The 16,058-nt window shown below is 45.0% G+C and overlaps 1 protein-coding gene across 2 annotated transcripts; it reads left to right on the forward strand.

Annotated features, from left to right (window-relative positions):
- The first annotated feature begins 5,740 nt into the window (after positions 1–5,740).
- Positions 5,741–15,536, forward strand: TRIM68 (tripartite motif containing 68). 2 transcript variants are annotated; one of them, XM_087433343.1, is made up of 7 exons: positions 5,741–5,812; positions 8,289–8,771; positions 10,595–10,690; positions 11,562–11,822; positions 12,263–12,285; positions 12,877–12,977; positions 13,217–15,536. In XM_087433343.1, the coding sequence occupies exons 2-7, from the start codon at positions 8,346–8,348 to the stop codon at positions 13,765–13,767; spliced, it is 1,458 nt and encodes a 485-aa protein (XP_087289469.1). In that variant the 5' UTR covers positions 5,741–5,812; positions 8,289–8,345; the 3' UTR covers positions 13,768–15,536. The 2 variants fall into 2 exon arrangements, with proteins under 2 accessions (XP_087289469.1, XP_087289470.1); XM_087433344.1 differs by lacking the exons at positions 5,741–5,812; positions 8,289–8,771 and having other exon boundaries at positions 10,595–10,661.
- Positions 15,537–16,058: the final 522 nt, after the last annotated feature.

A 16,058-nucleotide genomic window follows, 5' to 3' on the forward strand; every position in this document is an offset into this window, starting at 1 on the left:
CTTAAATAGACATTTTTCCAAAGAAGATATACAGATGGCCAACAGGTAAACAAAAAGATGCTCAACATCACTAGTCATCAGGGAAATGCAAATCAAAACCATGAGATATCACCTTACACCTGTTAGGATGACTATCATCAAAAAGACAAAAGGTAACAAGTGTTGGTGAGGACGTGGATAAAAGGGAATCATTGTGCACTGTTAGTGGGAATGTAAATTAGTTCAGCTGTGATAGAAAACAGTATAAAGTTTCTTCAAATTTAATAAAAAAAATAGAACTACCATATGATCCAGAAATCCCACTTCTGGGTATATATCTGAAGGAGATGAAATCACTATCTCGAAAAGATATCTGCACCACATGTTCATTGCAGCATTATTTACAATAGCCAAGACATAGAAACAAGCTAAGAGCCCATCAATGGACGAATGGATAAAGAAGATGTGGTACATACATACAATGGAATATTATTCAGCCATGAAAAGGAAGGAAAACCTGCCTTTTATGACAACAAGAATGGACTTTGAGGGCTTTGTGCTAAGTGAAATAAGTCAGACAAAGAAAGAAAAATACTATATGTTCTCACTTTTAGGTGGAATATAAAAAAGCCAAACTCATAGAAATAGAGAGTAGAATGGTGGTTGCCAGAGGCTGAGAGTTGTGGAAATGGGGAAATGTTGGTCAAAGGGTACAAACTCCAAGCTACAAGATGAATAAGTTCTGGAGATGTAATGAACAGCATGGCGACTATAATTAACAGTACTGTATTATATACTTGAAAGATTTTAAGAGAGTAAATCTTAAATGTTATCACCACACACAAAAAAATGGTAATGATGTGAGGGGATGTAGGTGTTAACTAACCTTATTGCGGTAATCACTTTGTAATATATACATATATCAAATCATCACATTGTTTACCTTAAACTTACACATATTATATATCAATAATATCTTAACAAGGTACAAAAAATTGAGCAAACATAGTTGTTATGAACTGTGAACTAGTGTCAACTTCCTGTGTGGAAGGTGTTTCAAATCCTGTACCACACGGTACTAGTAGTTCTTCCTTCCTTTACAGTTATCATTTGTGTGCTTATCTTGTGCAAGGTACTGTTAGGCACAGTGGATACATTAATAAATACATTAGATACATTATTATTTGGTACAAAAAACAATTTTATGAGGTAGGTTTTATTATCCCCAATTTCAAGACAGGAAACAGACCTAGAGGAAGAGGTTAGGCAACTTGTGCCTGAACCTGAAACAATTTTCACATGTGGAAGGGGTGGACATAGTTTCTTCACACAAACAAGTAACTCTCAGTGTGTGAGAATTCAACTCAATTCTGACACACCTACCCAGAGATAGCATCAGATTTTACAGGTTAAAAGTTCAGTTTTACAAAACTGCCTCCATCCCACTTCAGATGGCAGTCCCAAGCCCACGTTGTTACCCATGCTTCTGACCTACCAACTATAAGTCAGAGGTTCCTTCTTGGGTTCAATTTGTTAGAGTGGCTCACAGAACTCAAACATTTTACTTACTAAATTACCAGTTTATTATACAAGGATATAACTTAGGAACAGCCAGATGGAAGAGATGCACAGGGCAAGGTATGGGGAAAGGATGCAGAGCTTCCATGCCTTCTCCAAACACACCACTCTCCCCAAATCTCCACATGTTCACCAACCCAGAAGCTCTGAATTCTGTCCTCTTGAGTTTTATGGAGGCTTCATTACATAGGCATGATTGATTAAATCATTAGCCATTGGCGACTGATTCAACTTCCAGCCCCTCTCCCCTTGGAGGTCACGGGTATGGGGGTGTGACTGAAAGTTTCAACCCTCTAATCACAATGTTGGCTCCCCTAGCAACCAGCCCCCATTCTTAGGTGCATCCAAAAGTTACCACATTAACATAACAAAAGACACCTTTGCTTTTCTCCTCACCAAGAAATTCCAAGGTTAGGAGCTCTGTGCCAGAAACCTGATGAAGACCAAATATATATTTCTTATTATAATTCACAATATCACAACTTTGCATAATTGTATACTCATAAATCATGGAGACAGACACTCAGAGAAAAATAACTTACTGAAATAGATTCAAAGTTTAAAGAAATCTAAATAGATATCAATACAATGAATTGTAAAACTATTTCTTCTTATTAACTTTTTAATCTAACATAACACTAACATCAAAACCAATAACAGTATTTGTCTGGTTTGTTCTGCAGCCAACTATCCAGACACCTTCTGTTTGTGATATACAACTATTAACAGTTGCTATTTTAATATATGGTTATATTCTGAAAGAAAGATAGATAGATAGATAGTAGATAGATAGATAGATAGATAAAGATAAAAATATATCTTGGTAACTATAAATAAAACATATATAAATATATATATACATATTTTTAACAACATGTCACATACACATACACACATACATATATGCTGCTATATTCCTATCCATGGCAGCTCACACTGAAGCTGCCCCACCACATTCTTGCTAGGTCTTCTTCCTACTATTACTCCTTTCCTTTGCTTCTATAGTTGCTCCCTTTTCTCTACTCCCTGCCTCTCAGTCTCTTGGGACACCTAAAACCTACTAGATATCCTAGGTGATTCCCCAGTCTCTGACCTCTTCCTTCCACTGGCCTCCAGTGACCCAAGAGCACTTCCAAAAAGGCTCTTTACCTCCTCTAGACAGAATTCTAGGTCTTAGCTTTTAGACTCACCTAGCTCTCCATCGCTGACTCCCTTCCCCTGCCTAAATGAGAGTATTAACAAAGGCCTGCAGCTTTACTGCTCTGAGTTGAGATTTCTTGTCTCTTAGCTTGGGTTAGCATTGAGTGGTTGGGAGAGGGAGGCCCTAACTTCCCCTGCTTGGACCCCTGGGAGGTGACAGCTTTGCCTTTTGGAAACTGAAGACAATCTAGAATTCTGGAAGAAGAGGAGGTATTAACTCCCATTGTAAGAGATCCAGGAAGAGACTTTTGAGGTGGAGTGGGGCAACTACCCATTGCCTGAGCCACACTCCTCTTGGCCTCCTCCCTCCACCTCACGCAGGTTTCTCTTCTGACCGCTATGCTTCTACTATAGGCAGCTATCTCCTTCCCTTTAAAGTTCGGGTCTAAGATTGTATGAAATTTGATGAGGCTGTGGTTCATACTTTTCAGAAAGACAGAGAGAGGAGAACCATTTGAGGGTCTCTCAGCAAGGCAGATTGTATGATATGTAGTATGGTTAGTCCCTAGTCTCATTCCATATATCAGGCCCCAGGGTTTTGTACTAGCTCCCCACTCCTTCCTTAGAGCTACTTCCTCAATGCCTGCACCTCCTTCCCTGCCCCCCAACCAGTTCTCAGCCCTTGCTTCTCCTTTGATGACGCTCCTCTCCCGGAACACAGATAGATACTATCCCACAGTTAGCCACCCACCTTGTTGTCCTGGTCTGTCTTGGATTGAGGCAGAAGGCTGGGGCCTACAGTTACAGCCATGGAATGTATTGTGGGGGATCAGAATTGGCCACCTCAAAATATGTCTCTTTACCTTGATTATTTTCAAGAACAAAAGACTCTGAAAGAAACTTTGACCTCTCCCCCCACTAACTGCCTAAAAGGATTTAAGATAGAAGGCCTAACCCCAGGACAGGCCATCACCATAGATAACTCTGGATATGGACAGACTGGGAGGATCCTTGCTAAACCCATTCTTTTCAAAGCTCTGAAAACCAAGTAAAAGTAGAGGTTACCCTTTGTAAGAGACCATTACATTTGTAAGGAAAATCTCCATTTGTCAAGGTATCTCTGGCTCTGTACCAGGAAGCAGGGGGGATGACTTTATCTCTAGAAACTCTTGTCAGTTTGGAAGGCTAGTACTTAAATCTGCACACTCTTGTTTACTGTGCTTTTCTGGTAATCTCCCATAGCTGACCCCCCTCACCCCCAACATCCTCCTTTGTCTACCTGAATATGCTATTTAAGGTGAAAACCTCCACCATTTGTCGAGAAACCCAGTTTCTCGGATTTCTCCCAAGTATACATGTTATAAAGCTTTGATTTTCTCCTGCTATTCAGTTTCACCTCAATTTAATTTGTAGCCCAGCCAGAAAGGACCCGGGGTGGATAAAGGATAGTCTTCCTCCCCTTCAGTAGCCAAAACAGAGTCTCACCTGGATGCACTTGTCTGCCTGTCACAGCAAACAAGGCACCCTGAGGAAGGCTGGGAAAGAGAGCTTCTGTGCTTGGGCAGTGGACTGATCTATCTTAAAAAGCTGTCTGCTCAGCCTTCCCCTCCCTCAGCAATTCTAAGGTGCCCTTATGCCAGGGCCCTTGAGAGTCGGTTTAGACAGTTACAAGCTACAAATGAAAAAGATCTCCCCATTAACTGTTTTGACTTCACAGAAGCTCCAGAGAGGTGCAACTTGATCTTGAGCTCCTTAAGAGCAAAGACTGCGTGGCCTTTAGCTGTAATTCCAGCACCCAGCACAAAGTGTTACAACAAGCTGATGCTCAATAATGTTTCAAGTGGCTTGTTTCAATTAATCCATTCACTATTCTGTGAGGGCAGCCATTTCTCCAGATCCAGGTGAGATAGAGGGTCCGGCTCATACCTCAGTTACCTCTTTTATTCTTCCTTTTTTGCTCATGGCCCCATTTGATTCAAGAATTTTCTAGACTTCACCCTTCAGAATTTCAACCATGGCCTGGGCCCTGACATCAGTATGAGGATCCAAAAAGTATCAGCCCCAACAATGAAATCATTTGGAACTGGGCTTCAATGGGAGGATTTCCTGGTCATTTTCCATGCGGACAGAATGTGTTTTTATTTGCTGATTTAGTAAACACCTAAGTATCAGGAAAAGGACAAGGTACAGGGAGTACAAAGAAAAACCCAAATCACTGCCTTCAGTAGTAGTTTGTGTGTGTCCATGTCTGCGTCTGTGTATTTGAGTGAGGGACAGTACCAGTTGTGGACAAACACTGTCAGTTTCTGAAACAGTTTCCGACCAGGGATTCCACTTCTACTCCACCAGTGCCCCGTATCTGCCTCTAATTCTAAAGGCGGGTTGCGGCGATAGTGATGAGAAGCTGCCTGCTGAAGTACTGAAGGATAAGAGTTTGCCAGGAAAACTCAGGAGGTTTTTTCTTTTTTTTTTTCTTCTTGCTTTTTTTTTGAGAACCCAATATCTGCAGTCTGGATCCAGGAGAGGTCGCTCATCTTGCAGGAAACCGCAGAGTCCACTGTATATCTGTGCCCAGCTCAGGGCGAAATTCGGTCACAGAACCAGACATGGCTGAACTCATAGGCTGCCGGGTTTGACGTGGAAAACTGGCAAATGAACAGCATTAGGTCTAGCGCTATTACCCTGAAAGAACAAGGTTCGCTCTAAAAAGCCACTAGTCAGCAGGAACGGAAGCCGGAGACTGAAGGGGTTCCTTGGCCAAGAGCCAACTTGGCCTCCAGTAACACCCGGCCTGAGTGGCCACACTCAGGATGATGAACCCTCTGACCCGTCCTGGGACTGGTTTCAGGGGCTCTGAGTGGGGGAAGGGGCGGGGAAAGAACACTAGCACGCCGAGAGGCGTGTGCAGCTCCCGTAGCCATCTCCGATTGGCTAGGCTTGCCCGGATCCCTGTCTGTGATTGGCTGCTTCCACAAAGACGTCCGGGCCGGGCGGATTCTGGCGCCCGGGCCGTGCCCGCCGCTCACTGGCTCCGGTCTTGTGGGCGGGGCCTCGGAGTCCTGCGGAAGAGGCCGGCGAGCGGGTCGCTGCTGGGGCCGTCGTTTCCGCGCTGGCGGTAAGTGCTGCGCTGCCGGACCAGCGGCTTCTGACGCTGCGGACGCTCGGTCGTGGGAACCAGGCCTCTCCACTTTGGGTTTCTGCAGCGGGGCGCTAGTCTGGGCTGAGGAGGGAGGTGGGTAGACAGCTGTGCCTTTTCTGAAGTCGGAGGTCCTGCAGGCTCACCCTACTCCGCCCCCACCCGCCCTCTGCCCTCGGGCCCTGCCCCGAGGCTTGTGGCCAGGAGGTTACCATCCCCCTGTGCGGCGGAGCCCGGAGGTCACCGCCTCCCTTCTCCCCGCTCTGGTCCCGCCTCTCGAGTCTTCCAGGCTCCGCCCCCTCCCCTCAAATGTGTGTCCCAGACTGGCTCTCCTCTTGGCCAAATGCAAGGTGAAAGCAATTAAACGTTTAATAATTGAAGTTTTGTCGAAGTAATTTATGTATAATAAAAAATAAAACAATAAAGCAGGTCTTTCGTTCAAAGAGCAATAGCTACCTGCCCCTAAATCCACCACTTTTAACTTGTTCATGTTTAGATCTTTTTATGACCTTACTAAATCTAAATAATATACTTCCACTGTATTTCTTGATTTATCATTTTGACATTTCTTTACCTCACTTCCCTACTGCCACCATGTTCTCAATTTTCAGTTGCTATTTTCATTCTTTCGTTGATCATTGTAGCTTTAAATCATAGATATCAACCTGTTGTTGTATCAGCTTTAGGTGGTAGTTCTTGGTGCCCCTCTGTGTTAGATGAGGATATTGACACTTCTTCCACTTCCAGTCTAATACCAGCATTTACATTTAATTCTCATATATTCAAAAATATTTGAGGCACTGTTCTTGGCGTTGGGATATAGTAGCGAATAAAACAGATGATGTCACTCTCCTCATGAAACTTCTAGTGTGGGAAGTAAGACAAAAACATACATGATGCTCATACACGATACATCATTCAAATGATGTTAAGAGCAGGATCGTGGAGAGGTCATTTCAAGCTGGGAGAAGAGCAGGAAGCCAAGTGGGGTAGAATGAGTGGACATGGGGTCTGCAGGAAAGTGTGGAAGTTTCTCCCCTTGCTTGACTGAGCACAGGTGCTGTTTCAGGGTGAAGAGAGAGAGCTTCTTGTTGGACTGGGTCCTGAGGAGCCAGGATAGGCTCTTTAGTAGGTTAGTGATTTAGTAGAACTAGGATCTAGGATACTGGATCCTACAGTTTGGTAGTGATAGTGGGAGGAGCAAAAGTAGGAAGCAGTGAGGCCAGTGAGAAGGCAGGACCTCCTGATGCCCCATAACAGGCAGCCCTGCAAAATCTACTTACTGCCCCACTTCCTTCAGGAAGCCTTACTGTTCTACCCTTAAACCACAGTGATTTCTCTCTCCTCTTGAATTTTTGTTATATCTTGAAGCTGGAGAGGCCAAGTAATTTGCCCAAGATAGAATGGTGGAGCCCAGGCTAAGCACCTGTAAAATAAGAACGGTAGAATAATGGTTTCTACTTAGGGTTGCGAAATAAACTGAGTTAATCCGTGTTCAACCCCCAGAATAGTGCCTGCCACATAGTGTAAGTGCTTAAGGGGTGCTTGCTATTATTATTAATGTAAAATGTGCTCTCAATTACCTAACAAATTATAGAAACATTTTGGGTTTAGGAACGATTTTCTGTCTAGCTGATTTATTCATTCGACACATGTTTTTTCAGCAGTAACTGCAGGACAGGCACTGTTGAGGTGCTCAGGATACAGCAGTGACTAAGACCAACATGGCTCTTCCATTTACAGACTCTAGCTAGTAATATGAACCTGCAAAATGAACAAATAAGTATTGCCAACTGTGCCAAGAGTCTGCTGTTGACCATTCAAGTTCTGTACTCATATGTGGCCCTGGCAGATATCTCAATTTTTTGCTGGAGTAGTGAATTCATCAATATGGGTTTCATTATCATCAGATGACCTTTGTTTTTATCTTCCAAGGAGAGTTTCTTCATACATGCTTCTAACATATCACTGAAGAGAGGGTCTTGGCATGTTAGTGAATGTTAGTGCTAGAGGAGTGGCCAGGGTTTACAGGGTGTCGGGTAAGTATTGCTGATTCCGTTACACCTTACACTTCAGTATGCAACACAAGAAAACAAATTGAGCATTTAGACAATGGGTTTCTGGCATAGTACCTTTTCTGTACCTTGAGATATATATTTATATGTTTAAACATACCAGAGAGCGAGGCTAAGGGTATTTCTGGTCAGAGAAGACCAAATGAATGAAGACTGAGAACTCCTAACATCTACTCACTTGTGCATCCCCAGATATTTCTGTGGTATGAGTAATATGATGCAGTCAGAACTTCAGTTGGGAAGGCCAGTGCTTATTAAACAAGGTCAATAAAGGATCCAAAGGAGGAAGTTGTTTTTTCAGTCACTAATTATCCCTTTACTGATCTCTCTGCTTTTCTATTACTTTTTTCTCTTACTTGTTTTTATTTTCTTTTGCTCAGGCTTCATGACCTCTGCCTGGTTTATTTCGTGTTCTGAGGAGAGTGTGAGAAGGAGCCATGGATCCTGCAGCATTGGTAGAAGCCGTTATGGAAGAAGTGGCCTGTCCCATCTGTATGACCTTCCTGAGGGAGCCCGTGAGCATCGACTGTGGCCACAGCTTCTGCCACAGTTGTCTCTCTCGACTCTGGGGGGTCCCAGGAGAATCTGAGAACTGTGGTTACACATGTCCTCTCTGCCGGGCTGCTGTGCAGCCAAGGAACCTGCGGCCTAATTGGCAGCTGGCCAGTGTTGTAGAAAAAGTCCGTCTGCTAGGGCTGCACCCAGGAATGGGGTGGAAGGGGGATGTTTGTGAGCTCCACAGGGAACAGCTGAAGATGTTCTGCAAAGAGGATGGCCTGATCATGTGTGAGGCCTGCAGCCGGTTCCCCGAGCATGAGACCCACAGTGTCGTGCCCATGGAGGATGTCACCTGGGAGTATAAGGTAGAAGATGGAGGCTAGACACCCCAGTTTCTCCTCTGCCCCTCACTTGGCTATCTCTAGAGAAAAGACTTGACCTGGGGCCCCAGGGACAAAATGAGACTCATTTCTTTGGCTCTTCACACCCACAGCTCCCTGGTACCTGATACATGAGCCACTCTCTCCTTGCACTTATGACCTCCCTTGAGTTCCTTCCCTCCCACTTCCACACCCCATCCCCGATCCCAGTATGGCTGAATGCCTAACCCAATGATGCTTTCCATACAGTTTGGTTTAGCTGGGGTTTTAGGTTCCTTGAAAGAGTTTGGGCATGAGGTAGTTAAGGCTGCACCTGTCAGAAACTGAACTCCTCCTGGCAAGGCCACAAATAGTCATTTGACCTTGGGTGAGCCACATTAACTCCATCTTTTTTTTTTTTTTTTTTTTTTTGTGAGGAAGATCAGCCCTATGCTAACATCTGCCAATCCTTCTCTTTTTTTGCTAAGGAAGACTGGCCCTGGGCTAACCTCCATGCCCATCTTCCTCCACTTTATATGGGATGCCGCCACAGCACGGCTTGCCAAGTGGTGCATCGGTGTGCGCCCAGGATCCGAACCGGTGAATTCCACAGCGGAGAGCGCGTACTTAACTGCTTGCGCCACCGGGCCGGCTCCAACTCCATCTTTTTATAGACAAAACTGAGGCTTAGAGATTTGAGATCATGCTCATTGGTTTTAAAGCTAAAAAGCGACCGTGGCTGAGTCATTTAGGGTTGAATGAGATTATCTAATCTGACCTTGTCAGGCCGCTTCTGACTTTAGGTTGAGGTAGTTAAAGGAAGACGAAAAGTTAGGGCTCTGGTCTTCTTGCTCTTCTGCTGGTATTCTTTCTCCTCTACCAAGCATTTTTTTGCGGGGGAAAGTCATCTCTGACGTACCTGCTGCTCCTTTTATAGCTATCCTAATCAACTTCCAGCTTCTAGCTCTTTCCTCAAATGTCAATGCTGACACATCTTTATCACAGTCCTTATCCCAATGATTCTGTGATCCATTGATCTGTACTGGTCTTAATTCTCTTTCTTGAAGTTCAGATTAGAAGGTTAGTGTATAAGACAAATCTGTGAACTAGCTATTTTCCTATGTGAGAAGAATTTCTAAAAAAAGGCCTTTTATTTTAAACCGTTTCAGGCAGTTAGGGGGGAAGGTCAAAGTTTCTTTTAGAGGCTTTTGTTCTAAAAAATAATCAAGACAAGGCAAAGAGACACATTTTGGGGTGGCCAATTCTGATTCCCCACAAATACTTTATGCCGTCTAGTAGTAATCTCTTGCGTTAGTCTTCTAGGATAGTGCTTCTTACCTTTAATGTGCATTTGAACCACCAAGGATCTTGTTAACATTCGGATTCTCATTCAGGAGGTCTGGAGTGATGCCTGAGATTCTGCATCTCCACCAAGCTCCCGGGTGATGCTATTGCTGCACATTGCTTGGACCACTCTTTGAATATGAAGATTTTAGGAGTCCATAGCATAACAAGGCAGATAAGGATAACAAGAGGCATTGAGAGGAAAGTCCAAAGTAGTTTTCTAGCAAGGTTGGAAATGGACCTTTTTTTCTACTTTACAGAAACTTAGAGAATGTGGGAGTGGAAATGATTCTCAAATCAAAAGTTACCTTGGATGTCATCTGTGCAGGAATCTGCTCCCTCTGTGGCATTCCTTTTTCTCCCAGCATTCATCCTGGCCCATCCTCTGAGGGACACTTGTATCCCCATCACTTACCTATGCTAGGAAGCCTCATTATCAACTCAGGCTGCCCAAGGTGTCCTCATGAGGTTTTTATCTCTTTCAGTGGAAACTGCATGAGGCTCTGGAACATCTGAGGAAAGAGCAAGAAGAGGCCTGGAAGCTGGAAGTTGGTGAGAGGAAACGAACTGCCAACTGGAAGGCAGGTTGCCACCTGGGGGAAGGAGCTTGTGTGGTCCCTGTGTTGTCCTGGAGCTGACCCATGGAAGCCTCCTCATCTCTGTGAGGCTGAACGTGGGGTTTGAAGTTAGATGGCCAGGGGTCCTCATACTAGCTTCTCTACCAGGCATGGGACTTCAGGCAGGCCATAGAACTTCTCAATTCAGGTTTCTTGAGTGTGATACAGGGATAACCTCTGCACTTGTGTCCACATATGTGAGCAAGGAAAAGTATGTACCTCACTAATGCGTTAGCTCACAGTGGTATCACTTGTACAATGCGTAGTAAAGCATGGTTTCTGTTTCTCTTTCCCCAGTTAGAGCATATTTACTAAAAGTTAAGTTATTAAAATATTAGAAAATCACCTCTGAAATAAATTTGAGGCCCATAACTTCCAAACTTTCAGAACTTTTGATCAATAAAAGGTAACATTGAACCAGTCTCAAACATCATATTGGATTGATATAATATGAATGAGAAGCAAAAGCATCTAACAGTGTAGCTAGGTTACACTGCCTTAGAGGCTTAAGTGTAATGCTTCTGGTCATTATTCTGAAAATAGAATATATTATTCTGAAAATAGAAAATAGTCTAGAGCATATAGTACCAAGATAATAACCTGGGCCCTACTGGGGTCGATGAGAGTAGGTATAGGGACCCAGAAGCATGTACTGAGCTGTGGGAACAGAAAGGTCAGAAAAATAGTATCCTTTATCTTGGCATCTAAAGTGCCAGGCACATGGTTGGTACCAGAACATTCCAGAGCCAATGTGTATGTATATGACAGTGTCCTTAATCCTGGATGGCCCTTACACGAACAATATCAGTGCTGATTTCTGATCTTGGCTCTGCAGATACAGGTGGAAACCCGAAAGCAGAGTATCATGTGGGAGTTTGAGAAGTATCGGCGATTACTACAGAAAAACCAGCCACCAGGGCGGCGGCTGGAGGTAGAGGCAGCTGCAGCTCTGGCCAGCCTAGAGCAGGAGGAGGGGGAGACCATGCGGAAACTGGAGATGAATCACAATGAGCTCCTGCAGCAGAGCCGGGTCCTGTGGAGGATGATTGCGGAGCTGGAAGAGAGGTCTCAGAGGCCTGTCCGCTGGATGCTGCAGGTGAGTAGCAGGTTTCCCTGGGAACCTTGAGTGAGAGCTGAAGATAGCCTGGGACTCCAGGAGAGAGGATTCCCTGGTCTTCAGTGGGGCCTGTGAGACACATGTAGATCCCTTACCCTTCCTTGCTAATGCCTTCTGTTCTATCCTTAGGTGGGTGGGTGACCCGGCCCCTTGTAGTTGTAGCCTCCTAGATGGGGCGTCACCCACCTTCTGGCCTGAGAGTCTTGAGATGAAGCCTGAAATTGGACAGTCCAACCAGAGCTTGGCCTGCCATGCTCCCCTCCTGTAGGCTTCTCCCCTCTACCCTTGCATGCCTTCTCTCCAGCCTTGCTCTCTGCAGCCCTTTCCCTTAAGGAAACCCCCTCCCAGAGCTCGGTGTCTGTCCGGTCCCTGCAAGAAATAGCGCATACTCAGGTGCTGCTTATTTTTTCTCCTTCCAGGGTATTCAGGAAGTCTTAAACAGGTATGTTCCCATCCTTGCAGCCCTTGAGAGCCCCATAAGGCAAAATCGGTCCTGGCCAGACCCAGAAGAGGAAGGAATATGTGCCAGTACCTGCTGAAAAGCAGATGCTGGTCCATAATCTTCCCCCACTTTCGCTGTATTGGCTGAAGAAGCTTTGTTCATCTTTCTTTTTTTCTTCTTTGTACTTGCTCAAATTCATTTCACATATTACCAATAAGAATTTCAAGTAAATTATAAAATTCACAGTTTCAAGTAGATCTCCCAAGGAGGGAAAAAGACTGCAGATGTCTCCATTATGTTCTGAGCTCTGAGTATCAGCCTTTCTCCTCTTTGGCACTCCTCTTCCGCTCCTGATGTCAAGTGCACGTCTAACCCTTCCCACAGCACAGGAATGCGAGTGCTCTCCTCTCTGTGCCACAAACCATTTGGGCTCTGTCAAACACTCATCACCTCTCTCCTTGGCCTGGTGTTGCTGGGCGGGGTCACCCGACTTACGATGTCCCTGGCCAAACCCCTCTTCCTTGCCATAAGGGAAATCCTGTGTGGCAGAGCCAGGATTTCTGGCCCCAAGGCTTACCCCTCCTCTACTAGGAGCAAGTCTTGGAGCCTGCAGCGGCCAGAACCAGTCTCCTTGGAACTGAAGACGGATTGCCGTGTGCTGGGGCTAAGAGAGGTCCTGAAGACATATGCAGGTAATGAATGCTGGGGGAGATTGTGATGGGCACTGGGAGGGACCCTTCCAGAGAAATAAAATAGTCCAGTGCCTTATGGATTTCCCATCCATCCCCCACCCCATCACTGAGAAATCTGTGGCTGTATTTATCAGGGAGAGCTCACCCATGGCCGCTGTATCAGTGTATCTGTATACGGTGTACCACTGTATCAGATCAGGCTCTGTATCAGTGTTACCATCCCGGATTTTGTTTCCTAGCTGACGTGCGCCTGGATCCAGACACTGCTTATTCCCGCCTCATCGTGTCTGAGGACAGAAAATGTGTGCGCTATGGAGACACCAAGCAGAAACTGCCAGACAATCCTGAGCGATTTTACCGCTACAACATTGTTTTGGGCAGCCAGTGCATCTCCTCAGGCCGCCACTACTGGGAGGTGGAGGTGGGAGACAGGTCTGAATGGGGCCTGGGCGTGTGTAAGGAAAATGTAGATCGGAAGGAGGTGGTCTATTTATCCCCCCACTATGGATTCTGGGTGATAAGGCTGAGGAAGGGAAATGAGTACCGGGCAGGCACTGATGAATACCCCCTCCTGTCCTTGCCAGTCCCTCCCCGCCGGGTGGGAGTCTTCCTGGATTATGAGGCCCATGATATCTCCTTCTACAATGTGACTGACAATGGCTCCCACATTTTTACTTTCCCCCACTATCCCTTCCCTGGGCGCCTCCTACCCTATTTTAGTCCTTGCTACAGCATTGGTGCCAACAACACCGCTCCTCTGACCATTTGCTCCCTGGATGGGGACGACTGAGAGAGGCCCCATCCTAGCCAGAGGCCTTGGAATTTCACCTGGACTGCAGGAATTTTGGAGAGCCCTGCCAAGGACAAGGGTCCCCTTGAACTGAGCTGAGCCTGGAATCCAGGGATTCCTCTCCCTGAACTACTGGTCTGTTGCCACTGGGCCAAAGTCTGTCTCTAACCACTCATGTGGAAATACTGAAGCTCAGTGAAATAAGCAGTGCGCCTGTATGAGGGAAGCCTGGCAGGGCTGATGGTGAAGATCAGAGCGGGTCTGAGAATCAGGACTCTGTCCTTTCTGTAGCTCATGCCCCTCTTCCCCATCCCTGTTGGTGCCAAGATTAAGTCAGTGATGATGATGAAGTAGATCCAACCTTCAGGAAACCCTTTGGATAGGATTGAGCAACAAACCAAGAGAATACTGTCCGTGTCCAGAGCTGGTTTCTGTGCTGAGACCAGTTAGAGGATGCTTCACCTGAGGTTTGCTGCTTCTGAGCAACCCAAAACTGACCGCAGCTTTCTGACCTCCTAACTTAGCAGCATTGCCCCCACCATCTCGGTTGCCATCCCCAATCTGAGCAAGAGCTGGGCAAATTGCTCTCAGACTCTAAGGAGACCTGTGTCCTGGTCTTGCCCTTTTCTCTGAATGTCAGGATCAGAAACCCTGTGAGCCTTCTTATTTTCACTTGACGGATGAAGAAACTGAAATGGCCTTCATGCAGCAAGTTGTTTCTCACAAAGCTGCTGAAAGAAGATTGTAAAGATTATAAAGTATTTCTCATATTCAAATGAAACAAGATTGACAAACTCACTTCTCAGGTCACATGTCTGTACGTCATTCATTACATTTGGATCTGAAACATCCCACCTGTTTGAAAGATTTTCAGGTGTCCTTAGTGGAAAAGTGGGTATAGTAGCTGCATACTCTCCTACCTCACAAGATTGAAGTGAAGATCTCAGATCCATCTGATACTGTTGTTCCTTTCTCAGGGATGGAGGAAGGCAAGCCATAGAATTTGCCTGTTTCACCTTCTGACAGCCAGCATCCTGACAGCAGGGCCTTTGTTTCTTAGGGCCTCTCCTGACAGTATAGAGCCCGTTAGACAGAAAGGTGCCCATGCCAATGACAAACGCCAGCCACAGTAATATATTGTGCATCTGTTATATGTGTTTGTCTTGGGATTAGAATGAGGATAGTGACATTAGGGTAGAGAATGGAAATAATAAAGAGAAAAACGTATAACAAATGCTCTACAAAGATGGCTCAGCTACAAGCTGTTTAGGCTGAAATTCAGGTCTTGTTATATCACAAAGGGAGTCTTCATGGTTCTGGTGACTACAGAATACTTCTCTAAATCTATGAGAGAAGGAGGAAAGCAGGAGGGAAGGGTGGGGAGAAGAAATTGGACTAGGCACAAAATGCCAGTTTGGGGGCCATATATTATATGCAAGGGAATTAAGACTATATATCTGGGCTTTTGATGTTAAAGTGATTGTATGTGGCAAAAATAATTCATTACAGGACTGAAGTTTATGACGTGGGGATGATTGTGGCTGGAAACAAACTGCAAAGCAAGCATATGAGAACTAATGGCTTTGCCTCTTGCAAGGGCTGCAGTATGTCCATTACATATTGTCACCGTGATGTTGTAACACAACCTCTGAGGTAGTTTACACTTGAAGGTAGTGACTGTGGGTTAGGATTGGGCAGCAAAATGGATACAAGGTTAGGTATAGGCAAAAGCAAAGTAATTCCTATAATAAAGATTACCAAAAATCGTCTTTCTGCTTTCGTTGTGTTGGCTGTTCACATATGAAGGAGGTAAAATGGGCCCAAATGGAGAAATAAACTCACTCTACCCACCATGCTTCTAGGTTGCTCCTTGACTGTTAGCAGTAGAAGGGGAGAAGTTTCCATCATCTGCTTGGAGGGGAATGAAATAGTCAGTCACAGACCAGGTCTTGCAAAGGGTTGAAATGACCTACATTAGAGGGACCTTGTGTGTTTGTGTGTGGGGACTCCCTGGGGAATTGTTTATAGAGTTGAGAAATGGATCTTGAGAAAGTGCTTCCAGTTATGTCCATGGACACTTAGCAGAAGAGGCTACAGGCCAAATCAGTGTTATTCTTTTACTGTGGTTCTTTTACTGTGGTTTTATTAGGACAAATCTTGGAAGTTTCCTAGCAAAAGAAGATTATTAGGTGATAAATTCATTCAAACTTAGAATGAATTAATGTCTGAAATGGCTCCATTTGTAACGTTATTTATTTATTTATTTTTACGTTTATAAGCTGATTTGGGTG

This window comes from Ceratotherium simum, chromosome 7, assembly GCF_057802395.1.
Source record: "Ceratotherium simum simum isolate JZ-2026a chromosome 7, ASM5780239v1, whole genome shotgun sequence".
Lineage (NCBI taxonomy): Eukaryota > Metazoa > Chordata > Mammalia > Perissodactyla > Rhinocerotidae > Ceratotherium > Ceratotherium simum.

What these genes read in the sequence shown, in the direction of transcription:
- TRIM68 (XM_087433343.1), top strand. Translation starts at nt 8,346, where the DNA reads ATGGATCCTGCAGCATTGGTAGAAGCCGTTATGGAAGAAGTGGCCTGT. An exon ending in CTGTCCGCTGGATGCTGCAG is followed by an intron (nt 11,823 to 12,262) that starts GTGAGTAGCAGG and finishes TTCTCCTTCCAG; the next exon opens with GGTATTCAGGAAGTCTTAAA. An exon ending in ATTCAGGAAGTCTTAAACAG is followed by an intron (nt 12,286 to 12,876) that starts GTATGTTCCCAT and finishes CTCCTCTACTAG; the next exon opens with GAGCAAGTCTTGGAGCCTGC.